This window comes from Bidens hawaiensis, unplaced genomic scaffold (genome assembly GCF_021521415.1).
Source record: "Bidens hawaiensis isolate Kalapana, Puna unplaced genomic scaffold, B.hawaiensis_p1.1 tig00044982_1, whole genome shotgun sequence".
In the NCBI taxonomy this organism is placed as follows: Eukaryota; Viridiplantae; Streptophyta; class Magnoliopsida; order Asterales; family Asteraceae; genus Bidens; species Bidens hawaiensis.
Genome location: NW_027505927.1, coordinates 89615 through 111486, shown reverse-complemented (window position 1 = coordinate 111486; position 21872 = coordinate 89615). Strand labels below are relative to the sequence as shown.

General features: G+C 34.2%; 3 protein-coding genes across 3 annotated transcripts; 1 reads left to right on the top strand and 2 right to left on the bottom strand.

Moving 5' to 3' along the window:
- The first annotated feature begins 2633 nt into the window (after positions 1 to 2633).
- LOC143615974 (pentatricopeptide repeat-containing protein At5g02830, chloroplastic-like) lies at positions 2634 to 7232 on the top strand. Its single transcript, XM_077088950.1, has 12 exons — positions 2634 to 3280; positions 4118 to 4205; positions 4306 to 4510; positions 4804 to 4911; positions 5021 to 5185; positions 5273 to 5785; positions 5911 to 5976; positions 6061 to 6141; positions 6259 to 6356; positions 6444 to 6651; positions 6734 to 6794; positions 6880 to 7232. Exons 1-12 carry the CDS (start codon positions 2740 to 2742, stop codon positions 7221 to 7223), a joined length of 2478 nt encoding a protein of 825 aa, XP_076945065.1. The 5' UTR covers positions 2634 to 2739; the 3' UTR covers positions 7224 to 7232.
- A 46-nt stretch (positions 7233 to 7278) lies between these two features.
- Positions 7279 to 9675, bottom strand: LOC143615978 (thioredoxin-like protein AAED1, chloroplastic). The gene is made up of 9 exons (XM_077088953.1): positions 9418 to 9675; positions 9209 to 9340; positions 9076 to 9121; positions 8935 to 8994; positions 8101 to 8137; positions 7898 to 7977; positions 7727 to 7818; positions 7555 to 7615; positions 7279 to 7470 (listed from the first exon to the last, which is right to left on the bottom strand). Exons 1-9 carry the CDS (start codon positions 9654 to 9656, stop codon positions 7411 to 7413), a joined length of 807 nt encoding a protein of 268 aa, XP_076945068.1. The 5' UTR covers positions 9657 to 9675; the 3' UTR covers positions 7279 to 7410.
- A 1452-nt stretch (positions 9676 to 11127) lies between these two features.
- On the bottom strand, positions 11128 to 13056 carry LOC143615980 (thioredoxin-like protein AAED1, chloroplastic). Its single transcript, XM_077088955.1, has 8 exons — positions 12701 to 13056; positions 12265 to 12310; positions 12130 to 12189; positions 11917 to 11953; positions 11706 to 11785; positions 11521 to 11609; positions 11365 to 11425; positions 11128 to 11280 (listed from the first exon to the last, which is right to left on the bottom strand). Exons 1-8 carry the CDS (start codon positions 12874 to 12876, stop codon positions 11221 to 11223), a joined length of 609 nt encoding a protein of 202 aa, XP_076945070.1. The 5' UTR covers positions 12877 to 13056; the 3' UTR covers positions 11128 to 11220.
- Positions 13057 to 21872: the final 8816 nt, after the last annotated feature.

Genomic DNA, 21872 nt, shown 5'->3' with positions numbered 1-21872 from the left:
ACTAAAATAAAACAAAATAAATAATAATAATAATAATACACCTAACAATTGATACACAATAGAAATTGAAGTACCTTGTTCTTAGCAGTATTAACCGACGATATAACAGAACCATTTCCCTTCCGGACACCGTTTAGGTTTACATAACTACTGAGATTGCGAGGCTCAGTTCCAATTTCCATCAAAAAGTCATACTCTTTATCGAAACTCATATATGGACTTATAGACCCTAGTCTAACAAAGTGATATCGCAATCAGCCTGTTACGAATCAGGATATTGATGAACCACTAATTTTAAAATATAGCGACATGTGAGGTAATTGATTAAAAAAAAATGAATATGCATTGATATTTGATTTGTTTACTAGTATTTGCACTACAGCATGTATAAATGTCACGTAGCTGTTGCATTGTTTGTTTGATTTGTTGAATTGGAGGCATGGTGCCGGTTACCAACTTACCAGTAGAAAAAATTGTGGCAAAACTATTTATATATTTACTAAAATCTAGTGACAGGTGATGTTATGGAATAAAGAAAATGAACACGCATTAATATTGATTTTACTAGCATTTGCAAATCATAATAGTCTTATAGATGTTTGTAGTGCACAAGATGTCACGTGCCTATTGCATTGTTTGTTTGATATCTTGTTGATTTGGTGGCATGGTGTCGGTTACCAACTAATTACCAACAGAAAAGTAGGACAACTGCACTTATATATTTATGTTGAATTTGATTTTTCTCTTCATAGATACTAGCCACAACCAACTTATGTGCGGTGTATGCAGTAGGAATTGAGAACTCCGTCAGTATCGGTTAGATTAGTTACAGTAGGAATTGCCTACGTGGCACGCGTCTTTTTTTCTTCGTATTTCACATAGATATATGCACTTAACCGTAAATATGCTCACAAAAAAAAAATAAAAAAATACAGCGTATTATGTTGTAGTATATAAATGTTTTGTATAATATTTATGTATTTAAAATACATTTAAGGTTATCTTTGTCTCGTTGACTCATTAAATCAGTTGCCTTTATTTCTCTTTTAGCTATGTTTATGTTTTGTTTATTAGTGTTATAATTCTCTTCAATCTTCATGATGTTGATTCTCATGATCTCATGATCTCATGTTGAGTGTTATGGTGTTTATTTTAATTTGCTAGTCTCACTTAATTGCTTAAACAATCACTTGTATATAGTGTGATTGGTGATAAATTAACTGATAGAGATCGATTATCGTTATTAATACGTTTGTTGTTTGCTAATAATTGTAATCAATTTGTGTAATTGTAGGGTAACACCCCAAACGGTTCGATTTTGACATGCGAGGTATGAAAATAAGGATGGTGATTCAAGATGACCGATGTATTTAGTGGATTTGATCATGTAATCTATAAAACGAACTATGGAGCACCAGTATTACTCATACACTTTTTTTTCCAATTAACTCTATTAACTATGAAATTAATAAATCCTTTTTCTTAAGCCGACACGCTACAATGGTGTTGTTAAAACATATTAATAAGAGCCTTCGTATAAATGTCACACACACACACACATATATATGTATGTATGTATAATACCACATAAATTATACTTTGGATTTAATATATATTTAAAAGCCAAATTTTTATACTTATAGATTTTAACAAGTAACTTTAAAAGATGTATACTTATATACAAAATATTTTTATTTAAAAAGGATTTGTAAATTAATAATAACATTTAATTTAAATTTAACCATCAAACCGATCTATTTCATTAATTTACTCAGCATCTCCGCATTCCATCTTCCTTTATAAGCTATATCGTCAACGTGTGATCCACAATCGTCATTCTTAATATTTTATTTCACCTTTGCTCGTCTATTGAATTGAGTATCACATTCCCCTATTTTACTTGTTTTCAACGTTTTGGGATATGCCTCAACATGTTTTCTCTTATTTATACATATACTCTAACTGCAACTATTACCTTATGTGTTAAAAATTTTATACCATACTTGTTATGTGCTTATGTGCTCATTTGCGAATCGAATTCAGATAGGTCCAACATAAGCTCATAATAGCATGATCATACGCCAGTCGTTATAACCATCGTGTTTCTTAACATCTCATTTATCTTTGCGCATTGGTTAAATTGCTTTCTCATTTGACTTGTTGCAATATATATTGTATTGGATCATTTCATACACCAAATAATATCCAAAAGCTTAAATTGTCTCATAAACGTAATTATATCAAAATAGTAATCATAAAAATAAATAAATATATAAATAAAAATAACAATAGTCAAATTCTAATAATAAACAAACATATATACGTAAATGAACTTAACCATGACAAACGTAAACGAACATTCACAAACAAACCTAAATAAGCATATTAACGAACGTTCACTGAAACAGTTAAACACAAACAACGTTGTTCATGCCCGTTCGTTAAATTTACCCAACGAAGCTCTTTATTCATTATTCATGTTCATTTAATTGTTAAACGAACAAACATAAACAAACTTCACGTTCAACGTTTCACTAAACATACACATGAATGATGAATTTTAATAGGTAGGAAGAAGATATTCATATTCTCATATTATTATCATATTCTTATATCTTATTATCCCACCAACACCTACCTTTCAAATACAATCCTCAACCCCACCCAACCAATGAAGTGAAATGAAAACCTTTCAAAATAATCATCCACTAACCAAATAACCCGCCGGTTAACCGGAATATGAAAACCACCACCACTCTCACTCTCACCATTACCACCTCCTCCATATCCACTCCACCACCACTCCCTAAACACACTAAACCACCACCCAAACACCCAAAACCACCACCACCCACCAAAACCCACCGTCCACCACTGTTCTCCACGTTTAAATGGGGCCCACAGCGTAAAAACACCCACACCCAGATCAACTACTACGCCGAATTAGCCTCCAAGCTTGCTGAAGACGCCAGGTTTGATGACTTGTTCATGATTGTGGAAACGGTTGTTAGTTCTAGTGGCGGTGTGAAGGCGGGTGAGTTTGCGGCATTGTTGGATTCTGAGATGGTTTTGAAGGGGGTTTTGGGTGTGGTTGGGAATAGTGAGGGAGTTGATACATTGATTGGGGTTTTGACCGGGTTTCGGAAGTTGGGGATCAGTCGGGCGGTGGAAGCGGTGGTGTCGGATCGGTCGGTTGTGGAGGCGGTTGGTTGGGTATGTAGACGGGGTTTGAAATCGGGAGGTGTGGATGAGGTTGTTGATTTGATGGAAACATTGGCTGGTAAAATTTCCTGACCACAATTTTTGTTGCACGATTTGGTTCGGTTAATGACAATAACTGAAATCATTTCTGTTAATCGGTTATTAGTGGTTAATTCGGTTCGGTTTTAACTTCTAAATCCAAACTTTTAACTAGGACTAAGTTTTTGTTTACCTTTGTTAAAAGTTTTACTAAAATAGAAACCATGAACATTAGAAACAATTAAATTATACAAAAATTAATATATTTTACTAATGGAATGAAATATCTTAGATCAAGAATACAATGGTATCATTTTGAAGTATTCGAACACAAAATCATTAGAAGAAGATTATTGTTACGGATATTGGTTAATCAGGTTCAGTTCGGTTCTTTATCGGTTATTGAAAAATGGTTAACTGAAACCGAACTAAAAAATAGGTTATTCAAAAAATCAAAAATTAACCATCGGTTAATGCTTCAGTTCGGTTTTTCAGTTAATCCGGTTTCGGTTGGGTTCGGTTAATTCGGTTTTATGCTAAACGCCTAGGTGAAATAGATGCGTTTGAAGTTAGTTAAAGACATTAATAGATTATTTACTTTTAGGAATTCTTCAGGTTGACACAATGCCAGTTAGTTCTTCTAAGTTTAATTAATACTTACAAAAGTAGGTTTCGGTTGCTATAGGGAACTCATTTCGCTTATTCTTCCAACTCAATTGCTAGAGAATATGTATTTGTTAGGGGTTATTGTTATATCAGTGTCATAGTTTGAAGATATGATTTGATTAGGTTACCTTTGTAATAATCTGAATTGTACGCCTATAAATAGTTGTTTAGTTATACACAATATGCTAAGGGGTTTTCATTATTGGTTCAGGATTTGGTTTAACTATTGAAGATGCAGTGGAACCAAGAGAGGTTATTAGAAACTGTGTCAGTAAAAGGAATCCACAAGCAGCCATAAGGTATGCTTTCTTTTTGTTTACAATAACTGGATGTAAACAGTCTTCATGGAACTAGATAGTTATTAAAAACCTTCTTTGTTATGTTATTCTCCTTTTGCAGGTATGCAAGTATTTGTACCTGCTCTGATGAAGTATTCTGTACTGCAATACTTGAATTTGGAAAGAGGGTTGATATGGATTCTGCACTGACTGTTTTTGAGGCATCCAAACAGAAACTGGGATGTGTAAATATGTATGCTTACCGCACGATCATAGATGTTTGTGGTCTTTGTCATGACCATTTGAAATCTAGAACCATTTATGAGGTATGATCTTAATTCCATATAAATTCTGAACTGTAGCATATATAAAATTTAGACGATTGTATGCTGACAGTTGACTAAATGGTTTTCAAAGTTTTTATAAATTCTTCATTGCCTACAACCATCAAGCATGTGGTTTAAGTACATTAGGAGTCGATGATTAAATTTACACATGTTTCACATTAGAAAATATTATCTTTAATTCTTGTTTGTTTTGCATATTTAGGCAACAAGGACTTTCTTGATTCATCATATGATGTCACTTATATTATATCATTTTTGCGAATTTGCTGCAGGAGTTAAGTGCTCAAAAAATCAACCCAAATTTGTATGTATTCAACAGTCTTATGAATGTAAATGCTTTCAACTTGAGCTACACAATGAATATCTACAAGCATATGCAAGTAATATTCTCGTCCTCACACCCTTTTGCAACTATTTTTGTTTCATTGTCTTGATTCAGCTCTGACTGGAGTATGTAAACATTTTGACTAATTCAGTTTACCGATTCAGAATCTAGGTATTGCTCCAGACATCGCATCATATAATATCCTTCTGAAATCGTGCTCTCTTGCTGCTAGACTTGATTTGGCCCAAGAAATTTATAAGGAAGTCGAGTATTTGGAATCAAAAGGTTCATTAAAGTTAGATGTCTTCACATACAGCACAATGATTAAGGTATCACATCCATCTTTACAGTCGGTATTTTGTATTTATGAAATAATATTCTCTCCGTCAACACGTGTTGTTTCTATCAAATCTCAGGTATTTACAGATGCAAGAATGTGGCAAATGGCACTGGGAATAAAAGACAAAATGGTTGAAGCCGGTGTCACTCCAAATATAGTTACATGGTCATCACTAATCAGTGCATGTGCCAAATCTGGTTTAGTAGATCAAGCATTTGTATTATTTGAAGAAATGCTTTCTGCTGGTTGCATGCCAAATTCACAGTGCTGCAACGTCCTCCTTCATGCATGTGTTAAGGCTTTACAATATGATAGAGCCTTCCGTTTGTTTCAGAATTGGAAAAACAATTCGTTTCAGATGACCAACAGAAGTTTGACACTTGGTGGTTCACAAACTGCTATTAATGTTCCTTTTAAACCAACTGTTTCAACTTATAATGTGTTGATGAAAGCTTGTGGCACTGATCACTTTCTTGCAAAAGCGTTAATGGATGAGATGGAGACAGTTGGACTTAGCCCTAATCATATAAGCTGGTCAACTCTGATTGGTGTGTATGGTGGCTCTGGAGACGTTAAGAATGCTGTACAGGTAAGAGACATAGTGGCTTTCAAGTAATATTTGAACTGAATTTAAGCTCTATCAACTGTCACCAGATTTATAGGCAGAAATCCACACCGTATAACCTGTTAACAACTTTTGTCCCTTCAGTGCAGGTTTTGAAAACCATGCGTGAGTCTGGTGTTCCACCTGATGTTATTGCGTATACAGCAGCTATTAAGGTTCAAACTTTTCTGACTTCTTTAGCATCTAGTATTATCGTCTTTAATCAATCTGGCTCTGATTACAAATGATTTTATCTACAGGTTTGTGTAAAACAAAGGGAATTGAACTTGGCATTTTCATTATTTGCAGAGATGAAGAGATTTCAAATACAACCAAATATGGTGAGGAAATTGACCTCTCACAATATGCTCTTAAGTTATATCTGTCAAGTACAAATCAAAGTTTATATGTTTATTGGTCTAATTATACAAAATACTAAAGTGTTTAATGAATTTCAGGTGACATATAACACACTTCTCAGGGCCCGTACCAGATACGGATCCCTAATAGAAGTTCAACAATGTCTTTCTATCTATCAAGACATGCGCAAATCAGGGTAAGTGTCAAATTTCACATAAGCCTTGTGCTGTGCTGCGTGTTTTACTGAAATGCATATACATATATATATTTTTTAATTGTGTAGGTTCAAACCGAATGATTACTATCTCAAGGAACTGATAGAGGAATGGTGTGAAGGGATAATACAAGATAACCAATGGTCACAAGGCCAGCTTAAAAATACCAGCAGAAGAGATCTAGGTGGGCCCCACAGTTTACTTCTTGAGAAAGTTGCATCACATTTGCAGAAGGGTACCCAATCTATAGCTGTTGATCTTCAAGACCTGACAAAGGTGATTCATAATTAAGTTGAATATGCTTGCATTATGATCACGATTGGTAGATAGATATTATCTAACATTATGTATACAACAGGTTGAAGCACGTATTGTTGTCCTAGCCGTTTTGAGAATGATAAAAGAGAATTACCATCCTGGTAAAAGTTAAATTTTTTTAATAATACATACATTTTTACGTTTTACTGTCATTAACTGCTATGCCTAAACATGTTTTTGTTGCAGGACAATTTATGAGAGATGACGTGTTCATAATCTTGGGAGTGCAGGAGGTTGGTACAGCTGTCGATGAAAATGAATATGATGTAAAAGATGCTATAATTAAACTTTTAAAAGATAATCTCGGGCTGGAGGTTCTGTCGTTAGGACCCAAAATCCCAACCAATATAAGAATCAACGTGGAGAATCCTTTTAGTTCACAGCCTGATTTACATGAAACCCTAGAAGAAGCCAAATTGTCAAAGTCACCAAACAGAAGACCAACAGTTTTGCATAGGTTGAAGGTCACTAGAAGATCCTTGAACCGTTGGTTACAGAAAAAGTGGAATGAGAGAATAGAAGACAAGTAACTCATTCATACCCGCATTATTTTGTAGATAATAATATTGGAAAAGTGTACATACATGTAACATTAACACTACTCTCTATCATCCAATTCATTGAGTATAAATAAAATTCACATGTATTTTGTAATAATCTATGATGCAATATATCGACATGTAGAATAGCATAGTATCGTTGTATATATTTACAACCTCATGAGCAACAAGCTTTCAGTATCTCTTCTACATCAGGATCATCCCCTGCTTCCTTGTCCTGTGTTAATCATAAAAAAAAAAATAATATCGTAAGAATAAGAAATATGGGAATATTATTAATCCAACAAGACCAGAGACTCACCCTGTGAATGTATGAGATGTTGCTTATCCCTGGACCTGCAACTATGATTCCACCTTGTTGCCTGACAAAATAACCAATCTCACATCGATTGCAGTACTTTTATGTTTTCACAGTATGATATTAACATCTTGAATATTGGTTACAAAACAACGTAGATTATAAGAATGCATACCAGCCACCTCTAGTACGTGTATCTTTCTCAAAGGAAAGCTCCCAATTCTGTCGGTAGCCTTCCATGTATGCTTCTATAATCTTCAAAGCAGCCTGTAGTTTTCATATGATAACTTAGAAACTGTAAAATTTGGCAACAAAATTCAATAAGTTTAACATCTTGCATACATACCCCAGGTGTAAATGTAGTTGTGACTCCAGAAACAAAGTTCAGTGCCTTGTATGATGCATAACTAGGATCTGCATATACTTCTGCAACAAGAACCAAGTACTTGTCATTTTGTCAATTGTGCTATAAGTTAAGCTAAGATTATTCATTTATTCAAGTAAAGGTAGAGTCAGATGGGTAGCATATTATCTAACTCAAAAATATACCTCCTTTAAATTTTGATTCCTCAGAGAAAGTTCTAGCCTGCATAAGATTAATATTACAGGCAGAAGATATACATAATCAATAAAAGTAACATAAAGAAACTAATACAAGAAAAACATGTTTCATGAACTTTCATCATCATCATCATCATCATCAGTATATCCCACCAATAGCAAAGCTATGGTAGGGTCTGAGGAGGGTAAGATGTAGGCAGCCTTACCTCTACCCCATAGGGATAGAGAGGCTGCTTCCGGTGAGACCCCCGGCTCGATAGTAGTTTTGCATCAAGCCTTGGACATAAGGCACATAGCACTCAATCATCGGGACACCGGCTGATCGGTGCATGTACCCTTATCTTTCAGCTATCAACGCCACTACATGATGCCTGATTAACCGTCCGTCACTTTTAACGTTATTTTCACGAGATTAGTAAAATAACGTCAAAATTAGTGCAATTTCACTTTTGCCCACCCGAGGGTTCACACATATATACATCATATGTGCGCATGAACTTTGAATATTTAAATTCCTTTCTTCATCAGAATATGCAAAATGAGAAATGGGATGGGTTGGCGGGGTAACGGGTCATTTGGACGGGTTGGATTTGAGTTTTTACAAGCATTTTTTTTGTCCATTCAGCGAAATCGTTACAAATAATAAATGTGCTAAATAAACTTTTAGCAACTTTCAACTTGTTTAACCCGCTCCTCAAACTGGTAAAATTTTCTATTTGACCAGTTTAAGATAATATATACAACCTAAATGAGCTGAAACTGGCTACCATACTAACAAATAATCTCAAAGAAAATTCAAGATGATCAAAATGCACAAACAACCTGATCAACACTACCGGGGCCGATCAAGACAAGTGCCACACCTGCAACATCCATCCTATCCTGATACATCAAGTAGTCCAACAACTCTTAAGTCTATCATTTCTACAATGAAAAAGTTAGATTATAGAACAGCTTGTATACCTTCTTAGCAGCAAGCATATCAGCTCGTTTCCGACAAAGGACACATCTGCAGTTCAATGTGCATATTAATCAGGACACCACATTTCCTTAACAAAAAAGAACAATAATTCAATAAGAAGACATATATGCATACCCGAAATGACGAGCAAACGCAACAACAGCCTTCCGATCCTTCCACAAATCGGCAATCAAAACCGAATTCCCATTCAAATCAAACACCTCCACCCTCTCCAACAAACTACCACTTTCAACCGAAAGTTGAGCACTTCCTGAATAATTAACCGTCCAATTTACATAAACATTAAACATTAGTGTATGAATACAAAAAGAGAAGTGTAAAACTTGCCCGCGGAGCTGGAAACAGCGGCCGATACAGGGCGGAGAGTATGTGATTGAGAAGTAAGGACGAGTTTGTTGGCTGACGGAAACAGAGTGAGTTTACTATTATTGCTATTATTATTATTAATATTAATATTACTATTACTATTACTTGTGGTTGTATAATTATTATGTGGAGAACTAGTAACAGGAAATATGTGTGTACGAGTGATCGGAGAGTGAGTTGAGAGAGTAATCGTCATTTTCCGTTTGAGCCACCTCTTGTTTGTTGCCGGAAAACATATATATATATATATATATATAAATACTGATTTCAGTTTTGCCGTTAAAGAGTTTTGGTGGCAAATATGGTTACACGTGGCCCTGTGTACAAACTTCTATTTTGTATTTTTGGGGTTGGGAATATGTGGACATTGATATAGATTTATAATATTACAATTACAACTAAGTTTATGCTTAAGGTAATTGTACAATCTGCATTGTGTTTTGTGCATTAAGGTTGTACAATGTGAAGGTTATTTTGCACAGAATTATGATTGGACCTCCAAACCCCACTTACTCATGTGCTGTTTATTCTAGACGACATCACCACCGCCATTCATCACTCCTTTCTATACACAAAATGTTTTGAATACATGAAAATCAAGTTCAATAATGTTTTGAATACATGAAAATCAACATGACACAAGGTTTACATGTTTACAAACCATCTATACACAAAGCAACAATTCGACTACAACAAAGCTTACAAGTTAAAGTGGTGCTACTCGTCCCACAAGCAATTGCTTGACTTTGAACAGCTCTTCACCCACAAGTAGTAAAGTGCTTGTAAATATGCTTTTTTTTCCTCTATAATTTTTAACTTCTATATGTTTGTACTATGAATAATGTTAAACTTAAAAGTATGAATGTTAAAGAAATAAAGGAAAGCAGCCATGAAGTAAACTTCCATTTAAATTCTGGGTTGTAGCTATTATAAAATTTGAAGGATTTGTGTATCAAAAGTTGACTAAATGTCTGAATGACTTCTTCTACGTAGACAAACGTTATGCCATATAAATATTACTGCCTACTACATGAAGCATGTGTAAATTTACACATGTTCCCAATTCGTTATGTGTTTCACAGTAAAAATATTATCTGTTTGTTTCGCATAAATAGGCACCAAGGACGTTGTTGATTGATCATGATTCATGAGATTGCTTAATCGTTCCTATAAATATTGTTGTGGGAACTCAATGCTCAAAAACTCAACCAACATATGACAATTGTGACCAGTTTTATAGGCAGAAAGTGGAAATAACAATTCACTTATATATAAGTTGATTCGGGTTATGTTTAATATGCAACACGTTAAACGAGTTATCCATGTATGTCTATCAACAACGCAAATTCTAAACAATTAGCTAAAGTGAAACATGTCTAATGAGCTGATTTCAGATTTGTTCCAATAGCAATAGGTAAAATGTCAAACACTATTAGCTAAAACTGAAACATGTGAAAAGTGAAAACACTTTAAAGTGTAATTTTATTGCATAAAATCGACAAAATCATCTTATAAAAAATAGGTTATTACTCTTTTTATTGCACAAAAATCGACGGAATCATCTTATAAAAAATAGGTTATTACGATTTTGGATGAAACTGTTTTGTCACATGTAGAAGAATCTAACTAATCTCTATCATCCAATCTATTGAATATAAACAAAACTCACTTGTATTTTGTAACAATCTTAAGATGAATTTTATTGACTCATAAAGTAGCATAGTATCATTACATATATTTACAAGTTTCAACCTCAAGACTCAAGAGCAACAAGCTTCCAGTATCTCCTCAACATCAGGATCATCCCCTGCTTCTTTGTCCTGTTTTGATCATTGAAACACAAAATATTATATTCTAAGAAATATGGAATATTATTAATCCAACAAGACCAGACCAACATTCACCTTGTGGATGTATGAGATGTTGCTTATCCCTGGACCTGCAACCATAATACCACCTTGTTTCCTAACAAAATTACCAACTTCATATTAACTGTGACACTATATATTTTCACAACTTCATATTAACTGTGACACTATATATTTTCACAATAACCATACCACCAGCCACCACGGGTATCCTTTTCAAAGGAAATCGCCCAATCCTGTCGATAACCTTCCATGTATGCTTCTATAATCTTCAAAGTAGACTGTCGTTTTCATTCACAAATAAAAAAAAATAAAAAACGAGAAATTTTGCAGCAAAATTCAAGTGATTTAACATACGGAACATATTACATACATACCGTAGGCGTAAATGTAGCTGTGACTCCAGAAACAAAGTTCAGTGCTTTGTATGATGCATAACTAGTATCTGCGTATACTTCTGCAACAAGTACATGTCAATTTTGATCGCAAAACTATACTGTTACTAAAGGGTATTTTTTTTCTTATATAAAACCTTTTATTAAATGGTAGAGTCGGATGGGTAAAATATTATCTAACTTGAAAACTTACCTCCTTTAAATTTCGTTTGCTCATAAAAAGTTCTCGCCTGCACAAGATTAAAAAAGACGGAAGATACATGTAGAGAAAACAATAATCTATATCAACATATTTGACCAACGCATTCTGGTGAAGAAAATTATTTGACTTGTCTAAGATAATATCCAACCTGAATCTACTAATTTATAACTAAATTCAAGATGTTCAACGAGGTCATAAGCGCACCTGATCAACACCACCGGGCCCAATCAAGACAAGTGCCACACCTGAGGCGTCCATCTTATCCTGATACATCAACAGTATCAGTTTATCAAGTCTTGTCATTTCTAGAATTAAGAAGTCAGACACTAGTTTGTATACCTTCTTAGCAGCAAGCATATCAGCTCGTTTTCGACAAAGGAGACATCTGTAGTTCAATGTGCATATGAATCAGGACACCACATTTATGTTGGATTTAATTGGATCAAGCAACACGAACAACACTGATAATTATGTGGTAACTCACCACGACTGTTTAAATATTATTAAGAACAAAAACTACAGAAAATACAATTAGCTATTTATAGTAACTTGTTTTTTACTCAAACTTTAATTCGTAATAATACTCAAACTATTAATAAAATAAACTTTATACTCTATCTCTAACTCTAAAGATTATCTTCAAACAATATATTAACCCCTTGCACTTCTCAGTTGTTCATATTAACCTTCGTTCATATGTGAAATCAAGATTATATCCTTCAATCTCGTTAACAATAAAAAAAACATAATTGAATAAGAAGATATATATGCACACCCAAAATGACGAGCAAACGCAACAACAGCCTTCCGATCCTTCCACAAATCAGAAATCAAAACCGGATTCCCATCCAAATCAAACACCTCTACTCTCTCCAACAAACTACCGGTTTCAACCGAACTTTGAGCAGTTCCTGAACAATTAATCATCCAATTTACATAAACATTAAACATTAGTGTATGAATACAAAAAGAGAAGTGTAAAACTTGCCCGCGGAGCTGGAAACAGCGGCCGATACAGGGCGGAGAGTATGTGATTGAGAAGTAAGGACGAGTTTGTTGGCTGACGGAAACAGAGTGAGTTTACTATTATTGCTATTATTATTATTATTAATATTAATATTAATATTACTATTACTATTACTTGTGGTTGTATAATTATTATGTGGAGAACTAGTAACAGGAAATATGTGTGTACGAGTGATCGGAGAGTGAGTTGAGAGAGTAATCGTCATTTTCCGTTTGAGCCACCTCTTGTTTGTTGCCGGAAAACATATATATATATATATATAAATACTGATTTCAGTTTTGCCGTTAGAGAGTTTTGGTGGCAAATATGGTTACACGTGGCCCTGTGTACAAACTTCTATTTTGTATATATATATAAATACTGATTTCAGTTTTGCCGTTAAAGAGTTTTGGTGGCAAATATGGTTACACGTGGCCCTGTGTACAAACTTCTATTTTGTATATATATATAAATACTGATTTCAGTTTTGCCGTTAAAGAGTTTTGGTGGAAAATATGGTTACACGTGGCCCTGTGTACAAACTTCTATTTTGTATATATATATAAATACTGATTTCAGTTTTGCCGTTAAAGAGTTTTGGTGGCAAATATGGTTACACGTGGCCCTGTGTACAAACTTCTATTTTGTATTTTTGGGGTTGGGAATATGTGGACATTGATATAGATTTATAATATTACAATTACAACTAAGTTTATGCTTAAGGTAATTGTACAATCTGCATTGTGTTTTGTGCATTAAGGTTGTACAATGTGAAGGTTATTTTGCACAGAATTATGATTGGACCTCCAAACCCCACTTACTCATGTGCTGTTTATTCTAGACGACATCACCACCGCCATTCATCACTCCTTTCTATACACAAAATGTTTTGAATACATGAAAATCAAGTTCAATAATGTTTTGAATACATGAAAATCAACATGACACAAGGTTTACATGTTTACAAACCATCTATACACAAAGCAACAATTCGACTACAACAAAGCTTACAAGTTAAAGTGGTGCTACTCGTCCCACAAGCAATTGCTTGACTTTGAACAGCTCTTCACCCACAAGTAGTAAAGTGCTTGTAAATATGCTTTTTTTTCCTCTATAATTTTTAACTTCTATATGTTTGTACTATGAATAATGTTAAACTTAAAAGTATGAATGTAACACCCCAACTCGGAACGGGCTGGCGTGTTACTATTACAGATATCAAATCAACGCCACAATCCAAAATACAACAAAAATTAATGCAACCTACGTCATATTATTAAACAAAATGAATTAACTTTTAGAAGCTTGAACTTCATTTTTATCTCTCATCACTAAATTCCCCGAATCCCGGATTACCTGAAAACAAAATAAGAAAAACAAAACAAGAAAACACGGCTGAGCCAAAAATTGCCCAGTAACGGAAAGAACAATAGTATAGGTAAAGGCACACATAAGACAAAACACATACTGAAGTAAAACTGAAACTATGGCGGATATGAAACCACGTTTTAGACCGAACTATAATTAGATGCGAAACATAATCCGATACACGATCGGGACGTAATCTGAATATACTCAAATTTAACCAAATGCATATACACATATCAAAACGGACCAGAAATATAGCGAAACAAAATATAATTACTAATATACACGACGATGATGTTAAAATAAATAGGTCGTGTAATACGGAAGCACCCAGAGCCTAAACAGAGGGGTACACAGCTAGCTTGTCCATGCACCAAGGAGACGGTGTGGGTGGCGTGCACACATTGTTCCATCTCAAACAGAAGTCAGGAGTCAGGAGTCAGGAGTCAGAAGTCGGAGCTAAGATCGATCTATACGCCTCTAAGTGGCCAAGGTACTACATGAGTACTTTCAGAGACGCCGTGAACTTTGATTACGCACTGTCACGATAAGTGCCATGTCAGGAGTCAGGAGTCAGGAGTCGGAGCTAAGATCGATCTATACGCCTCTAAGTGGCCAAGGTACTACATGAGTACTTTCAGAAACGCCGTGAACTTTGATTACGCACTGTCACGATAAGTGCCATGTCGTTGACGCCCCAACGACAAGTCAGAATTTGCTCGGGTAACAGAGTACAAAAACTAAAATCGTATAACTAAAAATATTCAAACAGGAACATGCAATAATGAATTCAAAATATATATAACCTATTGCATGCTATAAAATTAATATAAACATATCATACGAATAAACCGAACTAGATCTGTAACTGACAGATAACAAAAATCCGCACTACGAAGTGACGGACATCGAATATAAAATGGACTAGAACCAATACTATGAGTGAAGAAAAACAGAATCCGTACCTTAATTTAACGAGCAAAGGGAAAGTAAATAAAATACGGTAGTTCTCAAGTCGTGCTAGCACCTATATTATAAATTCCTTAAATCAGGTTTATGGGTCTTCAGTTTGGTTGTCATGTTACTTGACAACCACGGTTCTGGCGACGGAAACATTTGGGAACTTTTAATTAATTACTTTATATATATATTGTTGTATTTTACTTACTAACCAGTTTCCAAAATCATGGAATTATCATTGCCATCACAACTTAGTTGGAAATATTCAATATCCGAATTACCTACCACTTGATTAGTCAATTGTTGTTATATGACCCTGACCCAACTTCTTAAATATTATTTACTCACATACATATATTCTTGAAAAATAGATTCAATTAATTACTCTTATTAAACAAATAAACAAAGTTAGAAACTAAACAATTATGGAGTTTATGTGCCTAGGAATCCAAAGCTACATTTAGTGACCTTATCATCTTGAGGTCTAAACACCATCTTTTAGTCTACGGAACCATGAAGATAAAGTTGACAAATAAAAACCAAAACGAGCCAACAGCCGAAACAAGATTTATTAACATCATTAATAGTATGTTTTCTTTGTAAATTGAGTTTTGGATTATGCCATAGTCGCCAGAACGGGTGATCACCGAAATCGAATATCGGACTTTTAAGCATCGGATCGGAAGTGTTACCTCAAAATTCGAACAGCAGATAATGAGGAAGCAGCGGTGGTTCACCTTCGTAGTCACGTGACGATAACTGTCTCCACTAAAACAGAGAGGTCAATGGTTGTCTTCGGCAGCAGCGGTGGCGGCGGTGGTTGGCGATAACAATAGTCGGCGATAGTTGAAAAGAACCGACCCAACGGTGAGATAGCAGCAGCTGTGGTTAACTACAGCGGTGACAGAAAGCGGCGAGGAGGGTGGCGAAGGTCGCCGTTTTCCGGCGACGAGTTGCAGGTCGGCGGTAAGGGTGTATACGGCAGAGAGATACAGAGATTTAAGGTTTTGTTATCTTGGAGTCTTATCGCGTTTGTGTATATATATATTAAACGAGTTATAAGCGTGATCAAATTCCTAAATAAGTTAGTTGTTTGTTGCTCAAGTTTTCGCTGGAATGTTACAAGTTGTAAACTTGCTCAAACTCAAATTCTTAAATTTCATATTTTATTCAAAACACTCATCCGTTGATGTTATTATTATTATTATTAATTATACCATTTACAGTTTAAAATAATATTTATATTAAAATTATGGTTATTCGTTTGTTATCTAATACAAAAGTTTGGGTTATTATAATTATACTCCCCTAAAAAAAAATTTCGTCCTCGAAATTGTAAGACGGTGACACATACTTTCGGATATCACGGAAACGAAACAAACTTAAAACTTTCATAAATTCAGACATGACAATTGCAAGGTCTTGGAAACCAATATTAGGACATATAAAACAGAATTCATACTACAAACTAACGGACTATAATTAATACTAAAAATAGCAAAAACAGGAAACCGTACTACGAAGTAACCGAATATAATTTATACTATGAGTGACAGAAACCAAAAACCGTACCACTACGAGAACGGTGAAAACAATATAAAGCTAAAAGAAGAAAAACACGGAATCCGTACTTGATCCGATGAACAAGGACACACTAAGTATAAACAGTCCCGGTCCTTAGATCGTACGCGAACCTATAATATTATGGTAGTTTAATTTATAGTTGTGATGCTCACGTTTATTCTATCATTTTCGGTATTTGCAAATAAGTTCCATATATGTGTGTGTATAGATCACCATTAATAATTAAATAATAATTATTGTTGAATTGAACTTTCATATTCATCGTAACCTTTCAGAGTTATTTTCATATTTAGTTATCAAACCATATTATATTATACTCTTTAATATTATCTAATAAAATAATTTGTAAAAGGATAAAACTATTTTGAGACCCTTAAATCAGATTCTGTTTCTAAACGTTTAGTTTTATAAAATAAGAAGGTGAGGAAAGACCAGTAGGTCACCTTTATTGATCACAGATTTAAGTGTTTATCAATTTAACCCAACAATAACTTAACCCTTAATTAACAATCACTTCTTGACTTGAATCAACATAATGGTTTTCGGTTTTAAGGATCATAACAAAGATAGTTTTAATATCCGAATAAAATTGTTACTAACGGAACATGCAATGACGAGTACAAAATATATAATCTATTGCATGGTACAAAAACAAATATAAAACATACCAAATAAATAAACCGAACTCAAACTGAAAAGTCCGCGCTACAAAGTGACGGATGCCGAATATAAAATGGAATATAATTTATACTACGAGTAAACAAAAACAGAAACCGTACTCTAAAGTAACGAAATATAATTAATACTAAGAGGAAACAAAAACAGAAACCGTACTTCAAAGTAACAAAATAAAATTTATACTACGAAGTAACGGAATGTATATATAATACTAAGAGTAAATGATAGCAGATTCCGTACTACGAAGTAACGGAATGTATATATAATACTAAGAGTAAACGATAACAGATTCCGTACTACGAAGTAACGGAATGTATATATAATACTAAGAGTAAACGATAACAGATTCCGTACCTTAATATCAAGCAAAAGTAAACAAGTTGGCTAGTATTCAAGAATTATGAGAACCTACAGTTTATTTACATTTTTATTTAGTGACACAACTTAATTTGCATCGGCCGGTTAATTCGTTGATTTTCTCCCACTTCACGTACCAATTAAAATTCATAATTTACTGTTAAAAACTCACTGTCATAAGATCAGTAATTATCCAAGAACCTTTAAGTTTCAAATAAGTTACGAATCACTAAATATTTACCTACTTATTATAAAGGAAGAAAACTAACTTTACTCAAATTATTATAAAAACCAACCAAACTCTTTTACTTAATAATTCATACTTATAACTTCTAAGTTTGGTTGCTGGTTATAAATAAAAAAAATTCATATCAGTTACATAATGGATATAACGTTTGACTCTAGAAATCAACTTTTATATATCAACTTTCTAAATAGTAGATATATATTTACGAACTGGTTGTGCATGGGCACTTCTTTGTATACTACCTTTTAATAATAACTTCTAATTAAATAATGTCACGGGAAATAAATCAACGATCACCGAGTTATTGGCGAAGATTAAACATAAACGAAACATAATAGAGATCGTATTCGATACCTCGACGGATGAGTAATAAAAATTCTGAGGAACAAGGCAGCGGTCGCGCGGGCACCACACAATCGCTTACGGCTGGGTTTAGAAATCGTCAGTTTAACGGCTTCAGATACAGCAGAGATGCCAGTCGTTGTATTCCCGTCGGCTGTAGAGGTTATCCTTGATGGCAGGTGCGACGAATATTTAAGTTGATCGGAAGGGAAACAGGTGGTGCTTTCACGCAAGGAGGTAGAGCGACTGGTAGGGTTTCGCGAGCGGTTAAATAGTGTGTTAATCATCAGAGATAAGGACGATTTCGTTGGAGTAGATAAGGGATTTAAAAGCGTGGTTATCTGTTTCGATTAGGTTGAAGGCCAGTAAACGAAGAAACCAAATCATGTCTAGCGAAATTGATTTGTGGGTCGTGAACTTTGTTTCATGTTTCTATATATTTTAACTTATTTAATATTAGTTGGATAAATTTCAAAACAATCAGATCTTGAATTCAATTTGCAAATTTCTATAATATCCACAATTAATATACTTTTTATTATTCTTTATCATTTTCATTATAATACTATCTTAAGATTTAATATTATAATTTTTATATGAATAAATCGGGTTATTACAATTGTACCCCCAAAAAAAAAATTTCGTCCTCGAAATTGCAAAACAAAAACGAGAAAATTTAGATTTAATAGAGACACAACATATTAGATCGAATACCATACACTATAACATGACGTCTAATGAAACTTAATTATACTCAAAATTTCAAATATCATATTATGTTAAAATAAATTTCTTAACTCATATACAACTAATTAAATAAATAAACAAAAGACACAACAATTGCACGACGAAGTGAAAATCATATGACGAGGTCATATCAAAGTATTAGGGGAGCATTAATTTACACAATAGAATTTTAGTAGCACACATACGTACCTGTAAATTCACGATTACGTTCGCGACCATAATCGTCAATTTACCTTACGAACATGTCCTAACCGTCTTTCCATTATGCATCTTAAAGACCTCGTTGAGTTTATGAAAAAAAATTGTGTGATGGCAGGCTAATTAAGAAACGATGTCAAAATCTTAAAAGTTCTTATTAACAGCAAACGTCACATACATTCAAATGAAGATAAATGGATTTTTCGAATGTCTAGACGCATACGTGGCAGCAAATTTGGAACCGAATGTAGACTGGTAAGTTAAGATTGTGATCCAAACAACTGTGTCGAACATTTGTCTTCAGTAGTCATTATCTTGATGTCTTCATTCGTAGAGCGTTCGGAACAATGATAGAAAAGCTTAACAAATAATGCTAGTGAAAGCCATAAAAAGGAGAGGTGCCTTTGGGTAATAATAGAAAAGACTCAACAATTAGATTGGAAATCACAAAACGATGAGCCAGAAGATTGATAAGAAATGTGAAGTCCTAACCCAACGTCTACCCATTATCTCACAATTCTGATTTTAAGGTTTAAGTTTTCTACAGGAAAGAGCCTTAGCTCTGATACCATAACTGTAACACCCCAACTCGGAACGGGCTGGCGTGTTACTATTACAGATATCAAATCAACGCCACAATCCAAAATACAACAAAAATTAATGCAACCTACGTCATATTATTAAACAAAATGAATTAACTTTTAGAAGCTTGAACTTCATTTTTATCTCTCATCACTAAATTCCCCGAATCCCGGATTACCTGAAAACAAAATAAGAAAAACAAAACAAGAAAACACGGCTGAGCCAAAAATTGCCCAGTAACGGAAAGAACAATAGTATAGGTAAAGGCACACATAAGACAAAACACATACTGAAGTAAAACTGAAACTATGGCGGATATGAAACCACGTTTTAGACCGAACTATAATTAGATGCGAAACATAATCCGATACACGATCGGGACGTAATCTGAATATACTCAAATTTAACCAAATGCATATACACATATCAAAACGGACCAGAAATATAGCGAAACAAAATATAATTACTAATATACACGACGATGATGTTAAAATAAATAGGTCGTGTAATACGGAAGCACCCAGAGCCTAAACAGAGGGGTACACAGCTAGCTAGTCCATGCACCAAGGAGACGGTGTGGGTGGCGTGCACACATTGTTCCATCTCAAACAGAAGTCAGGAGTCAGGAGTCAGGAGTCAGAAGTCGGAGCTAAGATCGATCTATACGCCTCTAAGTGGCCAAGGTACTACATGAGTACTTTCAGAGACGCCGTGAACTTTGATTACGCACTGTCACGATAAGTGCCATGTCAGGAGTCAGGAGTCAGGAGTCGGAGCTAAGATCGATCTATACGCCTCTAAGTGGCCAAGGTACTACATGAGTACTTTCAGAGACGCCGTGAACTTTGATTACGCACTGTCACGATAAGTGCCATGTCGTTGACGCCCCAACGACAAGTCAGAATTTGCTCGGGTAACAGAGTACAAAAACTAAAATCGTATAACTAAAAATATTCAAACAGGAACATGCAATAATGAATTCAAAATATATATAACCTATTGCATGCTATAAAATTAATATAAACATATCATACGAATAAACCGAACTAGATCTGTAACTGACAGATAACAAAAATCCGCACTACGAAGTGACGGACATCGAATATAAAATGGACTAGAACCAATACTATGAGTGAAGAAAAACAGAATCCGTACCTTAATTTAACGAGCAAAGGGAAAGTAAATAAAATACGGTAGTTCTCAAGTCGTGCTAGCACCTATATTATAAATTCCTTAAATCAGGTTTATGGGTCTTCAGTTTGGTTGTCATGTTACTTGACAACCACGGTTCTGGCGACGGAAACATTTGGGAACTTTTAATTAATTACTTTATATATATATTGTTGTATTTTACTTACTAACCAGTTTCCAAAATCATGGAATTATCATTGCCATCACAACTTAGTTGGAAATATTCAATATCCGAATTACCTACCACTTGATTAGTCAATTGTTGTTATATGACCCTGACCCAACTTCTTAAATATTATTTACTCACATACATATATTCTTGAAAAATAGATTCAATTAATTACTCTTATTAAACAAATAAACAAAGTTAGAAACTAAACAATTATGGAGTTTATGTGCCTAGGAATCCAAAGCTACATTTAGTGACCTTATCATCTTGAGGTCTAAACACCATCTTTTAGTCTACGGAACCATGAAGATAAAGTTGACAAATAAAAACCAAAACGAGCCAACAGCCGAAACAAGATTTATTAACATCATTAATAGTATGTTTTCTTTGTAAATTGAGTTTTGGATTATGCCATAGTCGCCAGAACGGGTGATCACCGAAATCGAATATCGGACTTTTAAGCATCGGATCGGAAGTGTTACCTCAAAATTCGAACAGCAGATAATGAGGAAGCAGCG